The sequence below is a fragment of the Metarhizium acridum genome (genome assembly GCF_019434415.1).
Source record: "Metarhizium acridum strain ARSEF 324 chromosome Unknown scaffold_573, whole genome shotgun sequence".
In the NCBI taxonomy this organism is placed as follows: domain Eukaryota; kingdom Fungi; phylum Ascomycota; class Sordariomycetes; order Hypocreales; family Clavicipitaceae; genus Metarhizium; species Metarhizium acridum.
The window spans coordinates 155,451-177,819 of record NW_027094043.1 but is presented as its reverse complement, the minus strand read 5'-3'; the positions used below and the strand labels follow the sequence as shown (position 1 = coordinate 177,819).

Here is a 22,369-nt window from a genome sequence, read left to right as displayed (position 1 = left end):
TTCTGTTGCCATGACAACGCCGCACACAACCCCATTCCCCACCTCGACAACCTCTGGCTCAAGTCAATTGTTGGATCAAAGATGGGCACGCAGCCAGGGAAGAGAAAGTAAAAACGGTAAACGATCACCCTTTATTAAGTTGATTCGTCGTTTCAGATTTCGATGCCCCCCCCTCCATCGATTTGGCTTGCGGGGTGCCCATGTGCCCATTGGCCGTAGGTGCGTCTGCGTCGCCTTGGTATACTACAATTTATTTGACATTGTCTAGGTATGCTTGCTGGCTACTCAAGTAATACCTTTTAGCGCGACTCTTTATCCTGCTGTGGTAGAGCACGTGCTTCCGAGGACTATTGAAAGGAAGGCGTTGTATCCCTCCGCATGCGCCTTGCATGTTTGTTTTGTCTGCGTCGCCATGATGGGCGTGTGGCTTGAGCTGACACGAATTCCACAAGCCACCCGACCGTGCTCTTCTGTTTTGATGGCATGATACTATTATTCATGAGGGATGTTTTCAATGTTAGATGGATTAATCCCGATGTTGAAGGAGCTCAGCAATCGTCCGATCCATTCCGAAAGCTGAAGGAAATTGTTCGAGTTGGGGCGGCTCGAAATAGTCATCTACGAATGACAAACGGCGAATTCCATTTCCGAGCCTGATAGACCAAATATCCTGCTGTGTAATGTCATACATCTCTTCTCCAGAGAACGTCTTAGCGATTCTTCTATCTCGGGTGCAGGTTCTTTGGTATCGGGCAACATCGCAGCACTTTGTCCGCTGCATCAACCAACTCCCCTACAAAAATGAGGCCACTCGGTTCCATGAACGGCCTTTGACCAGAAGCATTGTGTTCCTGGGGGTGCAGTCCTTGACCATGCTCCAGCGCATACTCTTCAAAGCGGAAGGATGAGGAGCAGTCGCTCTTCATTCATTCGATTCAGTCCGAGGTGCTAGTCGGTAGCTGCTAGAATCTCATAACTTTAATGTCATTGCATCTTATCCTGAGTGTAACCCATAGAAAGGATTTGGAAGCGTCTGCGGGTTTCTGATATATCGAGATCCACACAAAGTTCTCTCAGTTATTCATATTAATCGAGTACATACACAGAGACGGCTATGTCGCGCCAGCATCTCAATTATCAGCGCTCTGCTAACTAACGACACGGAGACGACGTTTGGCTGCGACAGTTACACCCGGCTCATGAGCTTTCGTACAAATGTATTTACAACCACATCCACACCTTAAATGGGACAAACGCAGTTGCCTTTACAGCAAGGGGCGCTCACAATGTTCACCGTGAGCTCGCCCTTGCCAACATCATTCCCGGGCTGGGTGGGAATAGAACCACACTGTGTGCACTTGTGATCAATAAGTCCCTGCAGCTGACCAGCGGCATCATTTGCTGTGCCGCTTGCACCGTTTTGGTAGAAGGCACAGATAGACGAGTATTGGCCCTGGGCACAGGCGAGTTGGACTGTGTCTTCATTAGCAACTCTGCGAACATGACGTCTCGAAAAGGAATGTAGTCATTCCATTATGGGCATGACTAGAGACTCCCGACTTCAGCCTGGAGGGGGTCAACTCACCTCCGGTGTTGTAATGATGATTACCGTTGCCTTGAGCCTGAATCTGTTTGACTTGGGTCAAGACATCACTCAGCTTGGCATTGTTGAATGTGCAACCACCGGAGCCGCGGCAGTTGATGCCGAGAGCGGCCGCACTGGCAATAAATGTGGCGATGATGCTGAGAGATGCCATGATGACGACTGATACAGGAAAAGTATTCTATGTTGAATGAGGGATAGTTGACAGTTGCAACTCTTGGGTGGAGGGACAGGCTGTTTTATAAGATCCTAAAGAGCAAAAGCACCTTCTCTCGGAAAACAGAGAAGAAGTAGACAGAAGACTAAACTGCTCAACAGAGAAACCCCAAAATCAGCACTTACCACAGTTAAATGCCCTGCCCACATACTTCTGCACGAGTATCATGCTGACTACCTAGGTATACGATGAAATTCAAGTAACTGGTACAAATTCCCCATTGTTTCAAAGTACCTCCTCATTAAGCCCAACCACGCGACAAGATGGTTTCGAACCCTTCTACTACGCTCGTTGCACAAAGTCTCGTGTGTTCTATGCCTTTTCTCATTCGCCAGACCACATCAATATGGAAAGCTACACCAAACAAAGACACACTGATGTCACTACTGAGCAGAGGTCCACATGGTCAGTCCAGCTGGGATCAGATGCCGAGCGGCAGATCGTCGCGACAATGCTGCCCGCAGGCGAAAAGCAACGAACATCCAAGGCAGCGAGTTCCGTCTAGCTCCTTGATCGACCGACATTCCCCATAGTCAGCGCTTAAGTCCTTTTGTCCCAGTTTGTGAGGGGCCGATTGGGTGTTTCGGTCGGAGCGCAAGTTCTCAATGTGACGCCGGGCTAGCTTCTCTACATGCAGAGGGACCATTCGAATTTCGGTCAGTCCGGACTTTCCATGGAACCGAGACCAAATTAGCTTTATACTCTATCATAATCTCCTCGCCAGTTCAGCGAGGCGGCAGGCACCTACAAGGTGCCATCTATTGCCATCTATCCGTGCCGATGCCCGATAAAAGACGGCCTATCCGTCAGCCAAGCCTTCGTCTTACATGAGGCATGGGTAAAAGAGGACCGACGTGCTGGAAGACCCGTGTCGATCACTTTAAGCGCCTCTATTTTTCCGGCAATAGATCATGGCGAAGCAAAGCGTGGGAGCTTTAGACGGCTGAGACTTCTCCCCCAGTGCTTGACCGTTTGTGATGGGCCTGGGAAAACGGACGAATGTGAGACATGGCTGTGCTTTTGGAAGCAGAGGCGGTGAGGAGAGAGAAGGCTGTCTTTATTCCCCGGTGAGCACAATGCGTACTATGGCAAGGACGACTTGGAAAGCTTCGACTGGAATTATAACATGTGTGCGTGCTTGGGTCGTATCGGTCCATCGCCGGACTGGAGCATCTCACCCATACGGCGAGAATCACTCCACCTATACAAATGCGGCAATCCGTACCTTGGGAGTTGTGGAGTTGTTGAGAGGTAGCTTTCCTTAGCATGGCCTTTGTTAGCTACGCTGTCATGTACGGTGACGACGTTGGTGAACTCTCTCAAACCAAACAATGTGCGGGCTAATGCCGGTTCAGCGCTGGCCGGTAGACAGTAGCGGCAACCAAGTCAAGTTACAGAGTACCGTGATCGATAATAGTTGAGTCGTCGACTAATGGGTAAGCGATTACCATGAGGCTTGGAGCTGGCACGCCATAACCGGTGTTTATCTTGGACAACTTGTACGGAACCAGGCTTGCCATGCCCGACCAATATGCTTGTGATACGGACTTTGCCTTGAAACCTGTTGCTCCTAGCTAGAAGAATCTCCCATTGATATTCATCAATGCTATTTAGTCCCCCGCCATCCCCAATCTCTGTTGTATACCACCACCACCACCATCACAACCTCCTACACATATGATTCTACACGTGATGAAGTTCTCAATCATCACCTCTATTGCTGCCCTCGCGGCTTCCACCTCGGCCCTGGGCATCAACTGCCGCGGCTCCGGACTCTGCCCATCGGACGGCGCGGCCGGAAACCTCATCAACCTCAAGGCCATCGTGGACGGTATCCAGCCTCGCGATCGCAGATACAACACCGGCCAGCAGATTGCTTGCACGGGGTCCCTCTGCGCCTTCTATCAAAACGGCGCCACCGGCACGGCTGAGCAGACGTCGGGCTTTCTCCAGGCCTTGCTTGACCACAAGTGCAAGAAGTGCGGCTCTGTGCCTACTCAGCCCGGGAATGATGTGAGCAAGGGGGAGCTCACTGTTAATGTTGTTGGGGATCCTCACTGCCAGGGCGCTTGCTAGGATGTAGGACGTGATAACTCTGCGGTGTTGGGACACTGTAGGACATTTCGACGAGACGGGAGCCGGGAAGATGACTCTGTGCTAGACAACTGAACAAGCCATTTTACTCTGAACGGTTTTCTTGATAAGCGTGCTGTCAAAGTGTCGAACACATGGGACATTATTCTGTGAAAAAAAGTGTTAAATGTCTAACCTGTAATTCTAGCCGTAACTTTCTCACTCCATGTCAGGAAAGAGTAGGCCATCCGCCTCAATGTGACGGTTAGGTGATGACTCATCGGCACGTTTATTAGTGGGATATTGAGAACTATTTCCGGGCGGCAAGTAGTGTCCCGACCCTATTTTCGTCACATCCTCGAAATGACTAGAGAAGTAGGTCCACGGACAAGTGCTGACAGACATCAAGGTTGCCCCTGTCCTGAAGAAAAACGCTGGATCTTCCGGTTCGCACATATTGGCCTGCCTGAGTTCTTGACCCAGGACATCCAAGGTCACTTGAGAAAAGAAGCTATTCCGAGATTTCCCCCCAGCCACTTCTATGATTCGGCTGTCAATTGGGATGCCGACAAAGCAAAACCAGGGAAGAATAGCATTGACACTTGATAGGATCTACAGATCTACAACGCCTCACCTATTGACCAGTACATGTAAGCACTAGTGTAGGGCGACATGGACCCGTCCAGCGCTCCCAGGGTCGTTCATCTCCCCAGGTCCCTCCAAGCTACTCCGTAGGAGTACCAGAATCCCGCTCTTGGAAGTGCTGAATCCGCCAGAAGGGTCCGGTGCTGAAGAAATCCATGTCTGCACATCACTCGTGCCCTTCAACAATGACTGCCGGCCGTCACAATACAGCAGACCCAGTCGCGGCAGAGACAAGGGACCGTCACACTCGGCAATAACGCCATGAAGTACATACTACTACATGTACACACAAGGCTCACCGATGATCCGATATCCAAGGAAGGAACCCTGTATAAGCGCGAAGCGGACGCCATGCCCCTTTTCTTTCCGGGAGCTCTGTAGAACGCCCTCGAGGACAACTCAACTAGCGCCAATAGCTTAACGAGTAGCTTGTAGTTGGCAGCTTACGGAGAAGGCTTCCGATCTATGATGATGATCTACCGAGACCATTGGTGGGAAATAAGCACAACCCAATGTGGAGCTGGAGCTACCTTGGCTCTGAATCAGGGACATGGCTGAGGAGGAACCCGGAATAATGGACACGGGGATAGTTGAAACAGTTGGACCCGACTGACTATTTCTCTATTGGGTAGTTAGTAACTCGTAAGCGGTTTGTTCCTCGGAAGTTGTCCACGCATCCTGACCACAGAGATGGTCGCCTCACGTCCATGTGTGACGGTCACAGAAACGGCAATCCGCATGTATATTGGTGCAAGATGTAGACACGGCGGACCCAAGTACCGGTACATTCCTCCGTACCGTTCACGAGTACCCTTTCCTTGCCCATGCTTGCTGGGTCCAAGTTGCCGCCGTCCTGCCTACCAGCTGATTCCTCAAACATAGTTGGCACGAGAAATACATGTTATACAGACTACAAGAACGACTCACGGAGGAAAAAACATAAATGCTTGCCCACTGCCGCCTCTAATCTCCTGCAAAAAGGACCTCAACTCGTACACATTTCCCACTCTTCCTCGATACACCCCAGAAAACTCATCAATATGCAGTTCTCTTCCATAATTCTGTTCCTCTCCAGCGCCGCGGCGCTCGGCATCAACTGCCGCGGCTCCGGATTCTGCTCCATCAACGACGCCTCCATGCAAGTAGTTCACGACCAGATTGGCAACTTGGTTGCTGGCGGCGGCGGCGACCGTCACTTCAACACCGGACGCAAGTCTTTCCATCGCGAGGGCAAAACCCGCAGTTTCTACTAACACGGAGAGATAGAACAAATTGCCTGCTCTCACGGCTCCCAGGGTAGCGTCTGCGCCTTCTACCAGAACGGCGCTTCTGGTTCCGCCAGGGACGCATATAACCAGGTCCAGGGCCTGCTAGACCACAAGTGCCGACAGTGCGGCTCTATTCCTACCCAGCCTGGCAATGATGTTAGCAAGGGAGAGCTTACCGTCAACTATGTCAGCAACCCTTGCTGTCAGGGAGACTGCCACTGCTGAAGGGGGCGTCGGTTTTGTCTGAATGTGGCGAGTTGTAAATAAGATAATTGGAATGCCTTGGTTGAATCCACGCTATTATTTTTACATACGTCTGGTTGAGTTTAGAAGCTGTGCTTGAACGGCGGATTGCCTGGACGAAAAAAAAATGTAGTGGAGATGTAGTACGATATGCTCTGGAGATTGTCGTATCATGTCTCAACAAGGAAAGAAGAATCATTTTCGAAACAATTGGCTCATGATGATTGTTTATGGTCTCCATGATAAGGTAGTCGGTCCAACAAATACACCGAATTCAAGACCGCGGGCCGCCTCGTAGAATAGAGAGACCTCCCAGATACGTCCTCTGCATTAATGTGGGCTCCATTTCAAGGAGAATGCTGGACTTGATGTCATCACCAAGTGCCGCAGCGTAATAGAGTACGGCGGACGTGAATCCGCACCCCGGTGAATGAAATGACTCATCATCCACTGAGGATTGTTATCCATGACAATATGCAGAGCTGTGAGACAAGGACGTCTTCTTTATCCAAGGGAATACCCTGCAGCGTTTCTCTCCTCTCACCCGAGGATGCGAAGGTTGCGTGTTAGCCATTGTGTTGAGATAAATGGGACTTGCTACATGGGGGCGCAAACAAAGAGAAAAGAAAATACAAGTGGTTCTGATGATTCATTAAACAACAATAATCATAACAGGTACACTTACAACATGCTAAATTTGACCGGAAACCTATTCGATAGTCACCATCAGAAGAAGCTAACAACCCCCCCCCTGTGAATGTCAGCTCCAAAAGGGGCAATCTGTATACATATCCGGCAGGGCCCAGCCCATCGCCCCGGACCTGTGCGTCTACTCACGCCAAACTTCTGGCGATTATTCTGATGACCTTGACAGCTTGTTCAAGATGGGGCTCACCGGTTGAAACCGCTCTCTCACTCTGCAGACTTCCTCTAACAATTGCTTAAACTGCAACCCCCCCTCCTTTTTGACCTCAAAGGCCAGCAGCTTGTCCCGGACTTCGATCGCCCTCGACCTGCCCAGCTCAGTTACCCTGCCGAGCGCAACTTCCATTGCTTCTTCCCATTTGCTGATGAGTTCAGCCTGCTTGAGTAGATATTCTTCCTCCAACTTCAGCACTTGATCCGCAAACTCTATATCCATGTAGATGGCCAGTCTGTTGCGGCAGGTGACGTCGGGAGGCTCAATTACTACACGGCGCGCATCGCCGATTTTTGTTTCACCCTGCACAAGCTTGCACGCCCGCGGCAGGTCCAGCGGGGTGACTTCTGCCATGTTGAGTGTTGGGTCTGAAGAGTGTTTGGCGATTTTATTGGGAGGCTTGCGGGCTTCGTCGTGCGCGCCAACATGGTCTGGGTTGGGAGCCGCATCTCTCTCGTCAGGGTTGATAATCTGCGTCTTGGCATGCACGCCTTTGGTGCCTAACCCTCTGAAAAACTCCTCCAGTTGCTCTCGGTCGACACCATAGGGGCTCTTGACTAGGTGTTTCGGTGAGAGGAGATCATTGTCGGGCTCTGATTCATCGTTGACTTTGGGTGGCAGAGTGACGTCGCTTGTCGAAGACCGGCGTGAATTAATATCGCTAGTCATCCTTGTATATAGGATACTGAGTACATTGTTTTCCTACTTCACAGTTCTGGAGCACCCATAGCTTGACATTGGAAGACGCGACGATGATATATATAATATGAGTCGGAGGCCTGGAGCCTGACTTCTTGTTTTCGACATGCAGATATGCCCAACGACGGGCTCACGAAGGTCTCTCAAAGGCATTGAAGTGGGTCATGCAAGCTCTTCCTCCTTCTCAATCATGAGAAGCTTGCATATGTTCGGCAGCCGAGCTTGAAGACACCCAGCCTGTCCAACGTATCGGGGAGCATGAAGAAAGCGCCATGTATCGTGCATCCGTAAGCCACAGATTCTCCACTATCGCTAGAGAGAGTGTCTCAGTGAGGTTTTCAAAGCTGCTTTATGTAGCTGGAAACATCTACGTGAAGTGATGTGAGCTTTCACCCCATGTCAAGAATAAGACCCGTAGAGTGGAAATCGTTCCACGACGTGGCTTCATGATTCAAATACACCGGTGCTGAACAATTAAAAGGTGAATACCCGAATATATTTCCGTACCAAGGGTACGGAGTTACTTGGGACGATCAGCCGACCCAAATGCGATGCGGCAAGCCACAACTTATTTTATAGGCCAGGAAAGGACAATATCAGCACCAAGACCACTGATCTCCGATTCGAAATAAAGTAGTGGGGATTGAATAGCCGAGGACTGCCCCAATATATCGTACAGCGGGTATCATAATTCGCTAATGGTTTAATATCAAGTCATACAGTTCTCTCAGAGACTCGTGACCGACGCCCTTCAAAAACGCCGATTGTTCGGTATCAGAAATGGCCACTTCAACCACTTTCCTGATAAGAGCACTAATATCGGTGCTGTGCCTGGCCATGCCACTACGTTGCAGAGAGGCGGAGTCCAGTTTGGAGATGACGGCATCCCAAAGGTCGTGCCATCGATCTATGGCACGGAGCAGAGCGGGGGCTGTTGCAGGCATGGTGCCATTTAAATGAGCCGAGACAGCCATGGAACTCAATGCTATGCATGATTAATGTTTGCTTTGTTGTTGCATGGATGATTGGAAGTCTTACCCATGGTAGCTGCTCGGAGGTGGGATAGTTTGAGGCTAGTGACTGGAATAGGTTGCGCTTTATCCAAGTTGTCCCTCATTAATAGTTCGACAAATTTACAGATTGAGAAGCACATTGGTGGAGGCTGGTACTTTAACTCCTTCAATTTTCCTTCGAATTGCTCGAGGTTGGTGGCATCCCACAGTTCTAATGGACACGGCATGTCGCAATCGACTTCTTTGATAGACGTCTGCGGCGGTGCATGAAACATACCACTTTGATGCCAATCAGATATTGCCGTCCAAGAACCAATTCTTTTAGAGTCCGTTAGTGCCTTCTTGTTGATACAGAGGGCAAATGCAACATACCGGATGCACAACTCTTCATACTGGAATTTCTCCCAAATCAGCGCCCCAGAATGCTTGTACTGATTTAACCCCAGCTGCCGCACCGCAGACACCAAAGCAGGAAGTCTGACTGACGAATTTCTTCGTCGCGTCTGTACATCGTTTCTCATAAATTGAACATTGTGGAAGATTATCGCAGCCTGTAGTGCATACAGCATTTTCTTGCTCGGTTTTGAGAAAACCTCGGTGACCAAAGCCCCTGCATATACCCAAAGATGTAGTCTTCTGCAACAGTTAAGAAGTATCGTGACGATAATGTATCGTCCCGTGGTGCGGAGTGGAGTGTACCACCTAGCGCAACTGCTAAAACTAAGACTGCCGGTGTATCTTCATGACCAAATGATGGAATACGTATGATAGGAACATGTATGTGACTCAGTCGAAAGAAAACAGATATAAATCGAGCATGATTATCCGACGAAAAGATAGAGTGCGCTAGATCTTCGTGGTATATTTCGGTACATGTTGGATCGTACTCCTCGAGGAATTTGTGGCTTTTGCCTGACTCGCGAATAATCTCATCTAAGATATGCCGTAATCTCTCTAACCCTTCCGGGGTAAACGCTGGCACTGCTGTGCTTAGTTCAGAGGATGTCGAGGTTTCCGCCGTCCATGGCCATCATGGGTAGAGAAAAGTCAGGAAAATTGGGTGGATAGTCAAGATCTGGTACCTTGTCATTGACAGCTTGGTCATTGGCAAAGTATTCCGGCATTGACTCAGTATCAGGGTTCACAACGCCCTTCGAAAACACAGAGATGGAGACTGGCAGGCTGGCATGAGCTTGGCCCGCAGACTTAGACTTGAAGTAAGCTGCATCTTGTTTGGAGCAACCCGAGTCGAAGACATCTCGAAAACGACAAGTCAGCCCGCGAGAAACACAGCGCGAGCAAGGTGTCGCCTTGTCGCACAAGACTTTATTTAGTAACACGGCTCGCAAGCACGAGGTTTTTGGCCACGGCGGAATTCGGGTAAGCTCTTTTGTTTATCCTTTCTGGCGCAGCTCAAGGTGTGTTTGCGGCACACGTAGCTGTGGAAGATGTACGTGGATGCCGCATGGATAGATGTGAAAGGGGAGATGAGAGGCATCGCCTACCCTCTAACAAAGCCTTTGCTGCAATCATTATTGACATTTGAAACGAAGAGTGTTTATGTCTGTGGAAGGTTTTAGCTCATGTGCCAACAGTGCGATTGCGACTGTGACACGTAATTGGCTGAGCATGGTTGGTAATGTGCTGTTGATGTTGAGTTCAGAATGGAGTGATGGAATAGGAAAGGATGGCTATCATCAATAGAATCATGGGAGGGGTGAAAGATATAAAAGGAAGGACAGCTGCTGCCTACGGGACGGGAACAGGGACGGGAACAGGAACTGGAAAGAAACAAAGTCGAACATTTTACATCAATAGAAAGTACTCACGGGTTGCTTCATGTCGTCGAAGATGAGTGTTCCTCTGATATCTCTTCCCGCAAGTCTCGCAAACATACGCTTTCACAGTTGGAGCCCCAGCCGCTTGACTACTGGCCAGCTCCATACCCGGCAACAACCCAGACACAGCTGACATTTGTCTTGGAGATAATCGAATAGCTGATGTACGGTCTCCTGTTGCAGTACACAGGGCTTGGCTCGGATGGATGCGGATGACAGGTGGGTTTTCGCCGATGAGCATTTGGCGATGTTTGCGTGTGGGTGAGGTGGGTTTTCACCTGGAGAACGAGGCTCACATGGCGCTATGCCCGAAATGGACGACAAATGAGCATATCAAAGGTCAGCTTGAAACCTGAGGATAAAGAGCGAGGGCCTTATCTAGATTTAAAGCTCGTTGTTTTCCGGACGTCGAATTTTTGAAGAGATCTATAGAAAGGATTCCCTAATTACGAGGGTGAATAACGCCTAGAAGATTTGGAGTGACTGTGTGGACATCTGAGCCACCCAGCGTGTGTAAGTCAAGCGTTACTGATCACCAAAACAGCTTCTAAAATAACATGAAGTTAGATTTACTCGTCAAAATCCCAAGGAGATTCGTAGCATTTCCCCCATCAACCAACAAGACGAGACAGAATAGGATGAAGCTCGCGGTTTCCACGATGCCTCTCGCCGCAAGACTGCCAGGTATGCTTGCTCAACTCTATCGGCATGGAACTTGCGTAGAGATGACCGAGGCTTAGTGTTAATGCATGTCAATGTTGGACGATTGGCCGTGCGGAAAGGCTTAGCAAGGCCAGTTGCTTCGCTAGTGTCCACTAGGGCATTATACAACCCTCGAACTTTCAAGAGCGCTGCGCCAAAACTTGATCTTCAGCGCGACCTAAAAGCATCATCCTTGATAGAAAAGGAGTAATCGTCAACCGCCGTGGAATATGTCTTGTAAGGCGCCGCGCCCAGAAACAACCGAACTTTATGCCAATGGCACGTCATTTACATCGAGCACCTAATCTCTGCTTACACTTACTAGAACAACATTGGATTCCCTGCTAAATTTGGCTCGCCAGGGCTCCCTATGGCCGCTTACATTCGGTCTTCCCTGCTGTGGTGTAGAAATGATGCACGTGTCGATGCCTCGATACGACCAAGTCCGACTTGGCATCATCTTCCGCGCCTCTCCTCGCCAAGCCGATGAAATGATTGTGGCGGGCACTGTAACGAACAAGATGGCACCGGCGGTGAGGCAGTGCTATGATCAAATGCCTGATCCTAAATGGGTTATCAGTATGGGCAGCTGCGCAAACGGAGGAGGATACTACCACTACAGCTACTCTGTTGTACGAGGCGTGGACCGCATAATCCCCGTTGATGTGTACGTGCCTGGCTGTCCACCGACGGCAGAGGCGTTGATGTACGCCATATTCAGCTGCAAGCAAAAATGCGCTCCACGAAGATTACGAGAATGTGGTATCGGCACTAGGGGGCGCGATTCGGCACCTGGAAGTAGAGCGCGTCGCTGTGAGACTGGTAATGGCGGGAGAGGAGGTCTGTTGATGTAATAGCGCCCAGTATTTTCAATGCTGTAAATAATGTTATATGACTACCAAGAACGTCAAAGGCCTATCTCGACCAAGCAGACCGTCGGACATGATATCACACCGATGATTGACCAAGAGGGTGAAACGGGTGGAGCAGGCATGTTGAATTCCCCCAAGCTTCTAGAAGGAAATGCGGCCACATGCAGGAGCGTCTAGCGTGTACCAGGTATGAGCTTGAGCTTGGCAAGGTGAATGGATGGCCGCTTGCAGGACCCTTGATGAGGAATGCGCTGTGACTACCACCGTTAGACGACCAGTGTCTTCAATGTTGGTGATCGGATCATCACTTGCGCGAAGTTGAAACGGCACGGGTCGATTTGTCCGATGCCGCAGTGCGAAGCACGGAGAAACCCGAGGGCCGTCCTTACGGGCTTGGGCCTTGACCGTCAGTGTTAGTACGGAGTACCGAGGGCCAAATACTGCACACATGTGCATGCACACGCACCGTCATCACGCACCGTCAGGCCGAGCGTCAGGTCCACCAGACTGTCATGTCCACCCCCCTCCGCTCTTCCTCCGCGCATGCAGCATTCAGCTCAGACATCCCGAGCAACCAAATAGCCGTTATCCTACCCCCTTTGCCAGCCTCACGACCGCCAATTATAGACAACACAGCTTCGCTTTGCTTCATGTCATGGTAGTCGACAGTCAATCTCTTGAGGGCCCCCGATCACTGCAGCACATGACGCAAAACGGCTACATCGTCGCCCCCGCCGCAGCCTCGGTAGTGCCCCGCGCTCTCCCCGAGATTTGCTACACGTTGCGGCGGAAAGTGATAGCGTTCCTGGACCAGCAGCCCGCCGATAGTGATATCGCACTGAAGAACACGCAGAAGCAGGCCAGGGCTTCAATCAAGATTGTCGAAGAGGCCTTGCGCCGGTATCAGTGAGTTGGCGCATTTTGACACTCCAGCCCTCCCGCGACTTGGCAGCCATCCCCTCTCTCAAAGTTACCGAGGAAGCTCACCACGTCATCACTGCCAGGCCCCAAGAACTATCTCTCTCATACAATGGAGGCAAAGACTGTCTCGTCTTGCTCGTCCTCATCCTGGCCTGCCTGCCCGCCCTGCACGATCCCTCAATCACAACCAACGGCGACACCCCCATCTCCAAGAACCCGCCGCCGACCATCCAAGCTGTCTACATTGCGCCGCCCGATCCCTTCCCAGAAGTCGAGGAATTTGTTTCAAGAACAACAAAGGAATACCACCTCGACTTGACTCGCTATGCGCTGCCAATGCGGCAAGCCTTGGAGGCGTACCAAGCCGACAAGCCCGCCGTCAAGGCGATTTTTATGGGCACACGACGCACCGATCCATTCTGCGAGCTTCTCACTGGATTCAGCCCCACGGACAAAGGCTGGCCGCAGTTTATGAGAGTGAACCCTGTTTTGGACTGGCACTACACAGATATTTGGACCGTGAGTTATCCTCCGCGACGACGACAATCTCCAAAAAGAAAAAAAACCTGACCTGTTGCCATTAGTTTATCCTCCGCCTTGATATTCCCTTCTGCAGCCTCTATCAACAGGGCTACTCATCCCTCGGCGGCGTCAAAAACACCCGCCCGAACCCCGCTCTAGCCATTGGCTCTGAAGGGACCAAGTTTCGGCCAGCGTATGAACTTGTCCGCGATGACGAAGAGCGGTTAGGTCGCGACAAGTAGACTATCTACCAGGGAACAAATAATGATATCATGATGGTAAAATATGGAAAATCCAGTAGAAGTGGAGAAGACAGACCGCAAACTGAATTGTGGCCGAGGAGTTCCGAGTCCCTCTTTTTTTGTGCTGTTTTTGCGCAGACTATTTGGATCATTGTTGGCAAGACTTGCTTACTAAACTTCCAGTGTATATAACATAGAGCATAGAACATTACGGCGTTGAATACAACCCTGTTCTAGATGTTTCTGTTCACCTCTCAGGACAAGTTCATTATCTTCACGTCATGTTTGGGCAGCTCTGTCCCCCGGCCCAAGACTTCCAGCCCTGAAAACAGACTCTTGAATCGTCTATAACCGGTTTGGTCTTGAAAAATCTTGCTGCATATTCTACGGCAGTCCCGAAAAGCGGTATGTACTTTTGAAGGATATTACTTACAATTTTGCTATGCTGTAGTGTTGCTGCTTCAGGGAAGGCGGCTGGCGTTTACACAACTTCGTTTCCGGGGAAGCCTTGCATCGAGCTGATTGATTCTGTGTTCACGTCTCCCCGGCTCTGGCTCTTCCCCTTTTTCCTCCAGTCTCTTTCACTCCCCAGCCAAAACCGGCCTTCGCTGTAAACCTGACCACAGCATCTCTCCAGAGTGCTGCGGAGGGTACCTCCGCGGGGAATATCTTAGCAGGTGACAAGACCGCTCACTGATGTTGTGACTGGATGTTTTGTCTTTACGCATGTATGACACGGCGGACATAGACCGCGTAACACTCAGTGCGACTTGACCTTTCCCAGTCAGGCACCACCTCCCATTCACACAGGGCTACCGGCAATTTTTCTTCGTGGAGCACACATCAAATATTCAAACAAGCTGTACATCCTCGGTATAGTGTGCCCCTCGTGAGATATGTGTATCCAAAGATGGAGACACCCGGGTTGCGACAATGCTGCTTACATGCAAACGCGGCTGCCATGATGAGTCAAGCAGTGTCGAGGCGAGCCCAGTCTCAATTCGATAGCCCCGAAATCGATCCCCAGCGCCTCAAAGTGCCTACCTGGACTTTGAGATGAGCTTGCCACCGCGATACTGCTGAGACTTAAACCGGACCCGCGTCTCAACTACAGGGCCCTGTGGATGGCATCAGGGATATATGTGGACTAGGTACAGTCTAAAATTCAGGCGAGGCCTGATACTTTTATCAATTTTGAGACACGAGAGTCTGGACAGTCCATTCTCTCCTGCTTGTTGATATGGAAGGCCTGAGGGGAAACCCGCGATGCTATTTATTCTCAAGATCTCAGTAGACTCGTGGCCAAAGACTACCAATAGAATATTCCTGTCATGACGGTTGAAGTTGTCAAACGAACGGACCTTGATAGCATGGGGATCTGGATACTTTCTAATATGTCTCGCTGGGCTCGTCGTCGTCAACACTAGAATTTTCTTGGGGTGACTTGTTTCGGATAAAGTCAGAAGCGAGGTGGCCCTCTGGCCCGAGAAGGTTGTCACCATCTCTTTCATCAAGAGAGATCCTCATACAGATCACCGTGTAATGCATTCAATACTTGCTTGACGTCGAAGTACATGAAGACCTCCGATACGAAAGACAGGCAATTAGTCTCCTCCAGGTCCCACGTGGTCCTCATCCATGGTCCCTTGTTGTCGGTATTACTACGCAAAACTTTATGTCTCAGTAACGACAGACCTCAAACGAGATTATATCCACTTTGCTATCAGAGGGGAACTACCCGGATGCCGTCAAAGAACGCAGTTGGGTGGGTTGGGGGGCAGCGGCGCTGTTCACTACGATGATGCACATTCATATTTTCCATCCATTGCATCACATTATATCATGACCAATAAATCATAAAATTCAGTCAAGATTACTCATCTATGTACATGTTCCACAATTCCACCCCTCATTAGCCTTACTTGGGATCAACCACCTTGTCCCTGGGCTTCTCAGTTTGTTCCTGACCAGGCAGTGGACAAGACAGGCACGTCCCGGTCAAGAGCATACATGGCCTCTTCCTGGGCATCGTAGTGGTGGAACAACACGTAGAATATGCAGCCAGTCACGGCGGCTGCGACAGCAATACCGGTGTACATCCAAATGAACTTGGGGTCCTTGGCGACAGGTACAAAACTCTCAGAGATGGCGGAACCAAAAGCATTGGTGAAGAGGTAGAGGGACTGGACGAAAGACTTCATGCTTGGGGGAGCCTTGGTGTAAGCATACTCGAGGCCAGTCACGGAGATAAAGATCTCAGAGACAGCCAATGAACACATATGCTGGCGTCTGAACAGCGACGTGGACGTTGTTTGGCAGCTTTATGTTGTCAGCGCTCAAACCAGCAGGGCAATCGCGGGGACGATCATAGCAGGGTCCGGCGCTGTAGATCAGCTTTTGCACAATGGCAGCGTAGGCCATGCAAAGTCCAGCCAGCCAGAAGCCGATAGTAATTCGAGTGATGGGACGTAACTCAATGCCGCGCCTGCGCAAAACAGGGTAAACAATCTTCTCCAAGATTGGAGTAAAGATCAAAATGGACAGAGGGTCGAAGTTCTGCATGAAGTCATTGGGCATGCCATGCACCTGCATCTGACTAGCCTGAGTAACGAAGTTGCTGGAGAACTGTCCATAGCAAACCCAGAAAATAGGGTAGAAGACGAAGACCTTACAAGCTCTGAGGGCACGCTTGAGCTCATCGACGAAATGGTCATCCCATGCAACCTTGCCAGACTTGCCGTGCTCAGCGCGCCATGACGGCTTGGCTCCGTCCAGGGAGCGAGTCGTGATCATCATACCAATAGCCTTGAAAGCATCGGTGATAATTTGGCCTTGAGGGGGGCGAATAACGTACGACTTGCGTCGGAGAATGAGAATAGCAATGCCAACATTGAACATGCAGAAGCAAAGGAGAAACGCAGTCCAGAACCCTTCGTACTTCTCCATGAAAGGAGTGGCCATTAGCGAGAGGGCGCCAACATTTATGCACCAATAGAAGACCATGTAGATTCTCTGGTAGGTAATGGCAGGGTCAATGATCACACGCTCTCCGCTGGCTTCTGTCTTGATAGCCATGGTTCGTCGCTGATACTGATCGGCAATCAGAGGGGCAATATTGGACTTGATACCACCGGTACCCAAACCAATGACCACTAGTGCGGTGACATAACCACCGAGGCCAGCGCCATTCTCGATTGAAACGGGAAGCGAGGTCGTCCAGAGGATGAGGAGTCCAACCCAGTAGATGCAGCAGAATATGAGGATGGTCTTGTACTTGCCGAGGTACTGGTCGGAGATGATGGCGCCAAGAATAGGTGTGACGTAGCAGAACCATTGGAAGAACAGGTTGAGACCGAATGCAGCCTGGTGACCCATGCCCAGGCCCTTTTGACCATCACTACCATCTTTGGCGTTACTAACAGTAGTTCTGAAATAAACCCTGAGCACCGTAGTAGGTGAATCGCTCGGTCAACTCAACAATGGCGATCATGAAAGCAGAAGCGGGAAGGTTTTCGCCGATGCGGCGCAAGGTGTTCTTCTCATGCTCATTGGGCTCCTCGCCGTCAGGAGTAGGACCAGTCTCGGTGTCACCGACGGCAAGATCATGCTTCTGATCCCAGGAGGACTTTTCAATATAGCCGCCAGCCAAATCGGTACCTTTGTTAGGAATGCGCTCGTTGAACTCTTCGTGGAGCCTAATTGGGTACAGAAAACAATCTGGTTAGTATGAGAGTCTCTCTACCGTGCAAAGATATACTGCAAGAATGATTTAAACTGTGAGGAGTGGATTACCCGGACATGGGTTGATTTGGTGATGATGCGATGGGCAACGCTGCAACCACACACACACACACACACACACACACACACACACACACACACACACACACACACACATACAAAAGAAAGAAAAAAAGAGGAGAAAAGAACAACACTTACTCGGCGGCCATATCCTCGTGATTCTGTGCCATGGTAGGTATTGCTTCTCTGACAGCACCCTGTTCCTATGCAGCGTCTCGCAAGGTGGGAAGGGGAGAAAGCAAGACACAGAACCAAGGAGATTGGGAAGGAGAAACAAAGATATTTAAACAAAATCTTGACCAGACCCAGGCCCAGACCGAGGAAAGCGTTTGTCCGGGGGAGCTTTGGGGGAGGGGGCAAAACGTAAAAGGTCAAGTCAAGTAGGAAGGCACGACCAACTGGGGCGTGTCGGAGTACAAATCCGCAAGCCAGGACTCGAGACGATAGATTCGGCGCCAAACCCCATGGAGAAGCAAAAGGTCTCCGGGAAACTACATATGTAGTTTTTCGTTGATAACCCAAAATCACTCAAACTACACCGTACCGGCGCTTTATCATGGGCCCTGCCTATCTGTGGAGCAGAGTTCCTTTTGCTCCGCGTGTTGTTTCTTGTGCTCAGTGCAGAACAGGGCCGACTGGGCTGCACCGCCGTCTTCAGCAACACCAGCTCAGCTGCTCCGTCCTCCGTCCGCATCTCGTCCTTCTGTACAAAGGGCCGCGTCTCGCTCACCCCGGTTGGTTTGAGCAGTGGGTCGGCAACCACGCGATGATGGAGGCGATGGAAATGGAAATACTGGTCGGGTGGCTGCAGGGCCAAGCCCAAGCGGGAAGGCGAACCGACGGCGATTGAAGACTCTAAGATCGGGGAATTGCAGGGGGCTGGCCACCTCACCTTTGCCCTGTCATGGCTTGCCCAATTGCCCAATTGTGTCTCCTTTCGCCATGCTTGGAGTGGAAGTCCTGCGCGACAGACGCGGCGATGAGACAAGCGAAGCTACCGAAGATTCCCCCATGGCAATATCACAGCCAGGCGGGGAGAGCAGTCCGTCATCTGGAGGAAACAGCTTTTGCCAAGACCTTAGTGTTCTCGTCCAACAAAGCCCAAGACGCTGGGATTTTTTATGGCTGCGGAAATGGTACCCATCCATGCCATTGCGTGTCAACACCACATGCAGTTTCTAGAGCTCGGGCTCTGTGCGCGACATCTGCCAAGTCCGTCACTCGATCGAGGGGGCGAGGTCCCCAGGCAGCCTTTGCCGGTTGCCGCCTGGGCATTTTCTGGGCATTTCCAACGCCATTGACTCCCGGGCGCATTGACAGAATGGCACTAACACAGATGACATCTCGGCGAACCGCAGTCCACCATTCATTCCTCAATAATGCTAATGGGAGACACCAGCACGGGCGCCGGTTATGCTCCAAAATCACCCACAGCGGGGTGACTATTATTACTTACCAAGAGCCAGCGTGACAATCCCAGGACACCGGACGGTCCTGTTAAGTTTGCCTTCAACAGCCGCCAGCTGATCTCCGCGCGACAACAGTAACTACTAGGTGACCAAACAGGAAGTCTCTGGCAGTCAGACGTACAGTATCCACAGGAACCTTTGCCCTCTGTCTCATACCCTGCGGCAGACGCCCAATTGCAACACATCCTGTGAGCGACGGTGAGGGTCAAATCGCCGAAGGCATGGATGAAAAAAACATGTGCAAGCCAAGGGTGGGAAGCCACACCACTTTCCAGAAGCCATGGAAGGGGCTCAGTGGGGGGCAAATTCTGCTGTGTCAAGTCGATGAAAATTCTAATTTCGAGTGTATTGCACGATGTAGTTGAACTTTGAACACGCAGTACTCAACTCGATGTGGCATGACTCTACAAGATTGGGCTGACTCGAATCCTACCCACTTTCCGGACCAGACGGTACCTGTTGTATTTCTGGGTGCTTCAGAAGGTCGCCGTACGCCACCCGACCAAGTGCTTGAAGACTTGAAGGGTCGAGTCCATTTATTAATGGCAATATATTCCTCAGCTGAGGCTCTAGCAGGTTACAAGTTTCGACCAGCATTGTGCTACTCCGACTGGTGATAGTCGCCTGACGTCCACCTCAAGTTATTACTTGACACGGGGAAGAGATAGACATAACCATGGCTTTATTTCACAGCGCCCGCCGCCCTGGGGCTCACCAGGACAAATCAGGGACACCAATAGTAAGAGGATGTAGACGCCACTGAGGAACCCCCACCAGTTTAGTGAACCATTGGAGCTACAGCATGCGATGAGAGCTGCCTCAGATCGAAAGAGGCGTTGCGCCTCTGGCGAAGATTTTTCTTAGCGCCACGTCACGGTTATTTCCAGAAGTGCAAAACATTCGCGGCTTCCGACTGCCCACACCCAAACAGGCGGGCCGTTTGTGCCAGTGCCGTAGCTCACGCTGGGAAGTACAAGTATTGAGCGCCATCGTCACTGAGCACGGCACTCAACAACAACATATCGGTAGATAACGCAAGAAGGGCCCTACGGTATCAGCAAAGAGCATAGAGCTGCGACAATGCCACGTATTTATTGGTTGCTCAAACTACACGTCGATCCCCACGCAAAAGGTCCCGCAGGGTCTCGTCGAGACTAGCGTTATATAATTTTGAAGCAACTTGGGTCTTTTTGCGGCCCGAGTGCTTTGGCTCGCCGAAACATCGCTGATGATGGTCGGATGGCACGGGAACTTTCATGAGAGCCATCGAAGGGTGATGCCCAAGGCGGACTAGCTCACCGACGGCGGGACCCGGTTCTCCACTCACGGGAACCAGGGCCAAAAGCTGGTCCTTGTTGGCCGCCCGATTTTTCCGCGCAATGTCGCTTCACATCGGCTTCACCATCCCACCTCGCCAAGGGCCCCAAGTGGGCTTCAGGAATCCTCATTTCATTGCCCCGTAACGAGGCAGCCGTACATTACTCGATGCATATTGCTATCAACATGTGTTGTTCGCCTTTGATTACACTGAAGTTCCTCAAGTAATGAAAGTTCCGAATGCGGCAATGTGGCTCCAGTGTTGAACACCACTTCGGGTGTATGACACAGATAAAGCAATTGTGCATATCTTCTTCATCGACGCCGTCGCTATTAAAGGAGTGCGCCACCGTTTTGGGCCTGACGTGAGATGGTTGCAGGTAACAGGAGACGGATGGGCATTCGACACATCAGCCTTTCTCACCAAAGTGACGCGTGCCTGCGACGAAATGGCATTTATAACCACATTTTTATTTACGCTCAACATGAATGAACTATCATCGTGGTACGGAACTTGCAAGTCTTCAACTTGATCGCAACTATCCTTCTCTGAACTGTAGCAACGTCTCCTGCCCCGCAATATGTCCCGAATCGGTTTCCAAGGTAAGTCATGTTGGTGGTTCCTCCACGATATCCATCTTCCCCAGACAGTACCAAACTAAGTTGCTGCCAGATTTCGTAAAAGTTACATGGCGAATGCTGGGGAAGCGGGTTTGCTCGGCTGCTCAATGGCTTTACGTTTTGATCTACTAACTAGTAGCCAATGATGCATTGGGAACAGTCCGACCCCCTTGTCTTGCGCATATACCATATTAGTTACATTTACACTTTGCTCGCGGAACGGTCCCATACTAGAACAACTTAAGCGACGCGGTCTATGGGGAGTCCTGCTGTCAAGGGAAAATGGTGACGTCTGAACGAGGCCCCCATGGAGCTTCGCGGAAGTCTGTCGTCATTTGTCTCGTGACACATGCCGCTCAGCCGGAGCCTGTGCTGGTACAGCGTCACAGCGACAATGGTCTGCTTTGGTGCATTAGGCTTAACAGAGCACAAGGTCGAGTCCGCGCGAGCCTCGGATGAGGAAACACCGGCACAATTCTTAGCGTAGTATTGCTTCGGTATGTTGATGTTGGGCCAGGTTGGTAGCCTACAATAGTGTATAGACCGCGCCTAACCATGGATCTTCTTGTGTTTGCTCGCTTTGGCATGAGGAAACTTGGCAGGACCATGTTGGTACTTTAGTGAGACGGCCTCGCTACAACATGAAATATCTAGGTAGCCAAAACACAGTCTTAAACAACGAGAAGATATACGCCATTCACAACCTTTGTACAAAGCGTTAATAAAATGGACGTCGCGTCTTGGTATTCATCCAGGACAACCCTTGAAACCCAAAACTCAGCGTATTTTCAGTCGGAAGCGTTATTATCGCCCTCTAAACTTGACTAGCCTGTAAAGCTGGCACTTATCATCAAACTACCTTTCAATTTTGCGATTATTAATCGTCTTTGTCAAGTATTAACTTACCCGTCCGCCGTCCAGTGAAGTTGGAACAAGAGGGATGGAATTTCCGACAGCGTTGGCGTCGTAGGGTAAGCTGGGCTCAGCTGCCTACTTGGTAAAGATTTTCTTCTCTTACTCGGAGAATTAATGAGGGAATGAAATTTTTTTTTTTTTTTTTTTTTTTTTAGAAGCACGACAGTCTAACTCAGTCCTTCTAAATTTTCTTCTATTCAATGTATCGTTGCCGTTAATTTTATACTGTGGCTGGTGGTAGGGACGAAAACCTCTATCTTCAAGCTGCGTGATCAGACGCGCACTTGCATGATACATCACTGGGTTACGCCGACAAAAAGGTAACAATAGAACAGCTATGTATCATAAGCTTGGAGTGAGTCGGTTATAAGAAGCGGATTTCGGGGATTATCAGACGATTTAGTCCCAAGTTGCAAAGTGGGATGTAGGAGCTAGTGGCAAAGGATTGATCGAAATTGTTCTTGGACCG

At 50.4% G+C, this 22,369-nt stretch overlaps 10 protein-coding genes across 10 annotated transcripts; 4 read left to right on the top strand and 6 right to left on the bottom strand.

The window, feature by feature from the left end:
* Nucleotides 1-101: 101 nt before the first annotated feature.
* On the bottom strand, nt 102-2,889 carry J3458_020345 (uncharacterized protein). The gene is made up of 3 exons (XM_007812253.2): nt 2,569-2,889; nt 1,586-2,487; nt 102-1,473 (listed from the first exon to the last, which is right to left on the bottom strand). Exons 2-3 carry the CDS (start codon nt 1,755-1,757, stop codon nt 1,241-1,243), a joined length of 405 nt encoding a protein of 134 aa, XP_007810444.1. The 5' UTR covers nt 1,758-2,487; nt 2,569-2,889; the 3' UTR covers nt 102-1,240.
* Nucleotides 2,890-3,497: 608 nt separating this feature from the next.
* J3458_020344 (uncharacterized protein) lies at nt 3,498-3,896 on the top strand (the record flags this gene model as incomplete). Its single annotated transcript, XM_007812254.2, has 1 exon — nt 3,498-3,896. One exon carries the CDS (start codon nt 3,498-3,500, stop codon nt 3,894-3,896), a length of 399 nt encoding a protein of 132 aa, XP_007810445.2.
* A 1,413-nt stretch (nt 3,897-5,309) lies between these two features.
* J3458_020343 (uncharacterized protein) lies at nt 5,310-8,686 on the top strand. Its single transcript, XM_007812255.2, has 3 exons — nt 5,310-5,530; nt 5,585-5,747; nt 5,805-8,686. The coding sequence occupies exons 1-3, from the start codon at nt 5,363-5,365 to the stop codon at nt 6,029-6,031; spliced, it is 558 nt and encodes a 185-aa protein (XP_007810446.2). The 5' UTR covers nt 5,310-5,362; the 3' UTR covers nt 6,032-8,686.
* J3458_020342 (uncharacterized protein) lies at nt 6,903-7,637 on the bottom strand (the record flags this gene model as incomplete). Its single annotated transcript, XM_007812256.2, has 1 exon — nt 6,903-7,637. The coding sequence occupies one exon, from the start codon at nt 7,635-7,637 to the stop codon at nt 6,903-6,905; it is 735 nt and encodes a 244-aa protein (XP_007810447.1).
* J3458_020341 (uncharacterized protein) lies at nt 8,363-9,249 on the bottom strand (the record flags this gene model as incomplete). The annotated part of the gene is made up of 3 exons (XM_066121980.1): nt 8,363-8,652; nt 8,706-8,998; nt 9,053-9,249. The coding sequence occupies 3 exons, from the start codon at nt 9,247-9,249 to the stop codon at nt 8,363-8,365; spliced, it is 780 nt and encodes a 259-aa protein (XP_065972970.1).
* Nucleotides 9,250-11,630: 2,381 nt separating this feature from the next.
* Nucleotides 11,631-12,074, top strand: J3458_020340 (uncharacterized protein; the record flags this gene model as incomplete). The annotated part of the gene is made up of 1 exon (XM_066121979.1): nt 11,631-12,074. One exon carries the CDS (start codon nt 11,631-11,633, stop codon nt 12,072-12,074), a length of 444 nt encoding a protein of 147 aa, XP_065972969.1.
* A 460-nt stretch (nt 12,075-12,534) lies between these two features.
* FAD1_2 (3'-phosphoadenosine 5'-phosphosulfate sulfotransferase) lies at nt 12,535-14,805 on the top strand. Its single transcript, XM_007812257.2, has 3 exons — nt 12,535-12,998; nt 13,097-13,532; nt 13,598-14,805. Exons 1-3 carry the CDS (start codon nt 12,541-12,543, stop codon nt 13,775-13,777), a joined length of 1,074 nt encoding a protein of 357 aa, XP_007810448.2. The 5' UTR covers nt 12,535-12,540; the 3' UTR covers nt 13,778-14,805.
* A 924-nt stretch (nt 14,806-15,729) lies between these two features.
* PTR2_8 (peptide transporter ptr2) lies at nt 15,730-15,978 on the bottom strand (the record flags this gene model as incomplete). Its single annotated transcript, XM_066121978.1, has 1 exon — nt 15,730-15,978. The coding sequence occupies one exon, from the start codon at nt 15,976-15,978 to the stop codon at nt 15,730-15,732; it is 249 nt and encodes an 82-aa protein (XP_065972968.1).
* Nucleotides 15,979-16,033: 55 nt separating this feature from the next.
* Nucleotides 16,034-17,152, bottom strand: PTR2_7 (peptide transporter ptr2; the record flags this gene model as incomplete). Its single annotated transcript, XM_066121977.1, has 1 exon — nt 16,034-17,152. The coding sequence occupies one exon, from the start codon at nt 17,150-17,152 to the stop codon at nt 16,034-16,036; it is 1,119 nt and encodes a 372-aa protein (XP_065972967.1).
* Nucleotides 17,153-17,192: 40 nt separating this feature from the next.
* PTR2_6 (peptide transporter ptr2) lies at nt 17,193-17,748 on the bottom strand (the record flags this gene model as incomplete). The annotated part of the gene is made up of 2 exons (XM_007812258.2): nt 17,193-17,472; nt 17,717-17,748. The coding sequence occupies 2 exons, from the start codon at nt 17,746-17,748 to the stop codon at nt 17,193-17,195; spliced, it is 312 nt and encodes a 103-aa protein (XP_007810449.2).
* Nucleotides 17,749-22,369: the final 4,621 nt, after the last annotated feature.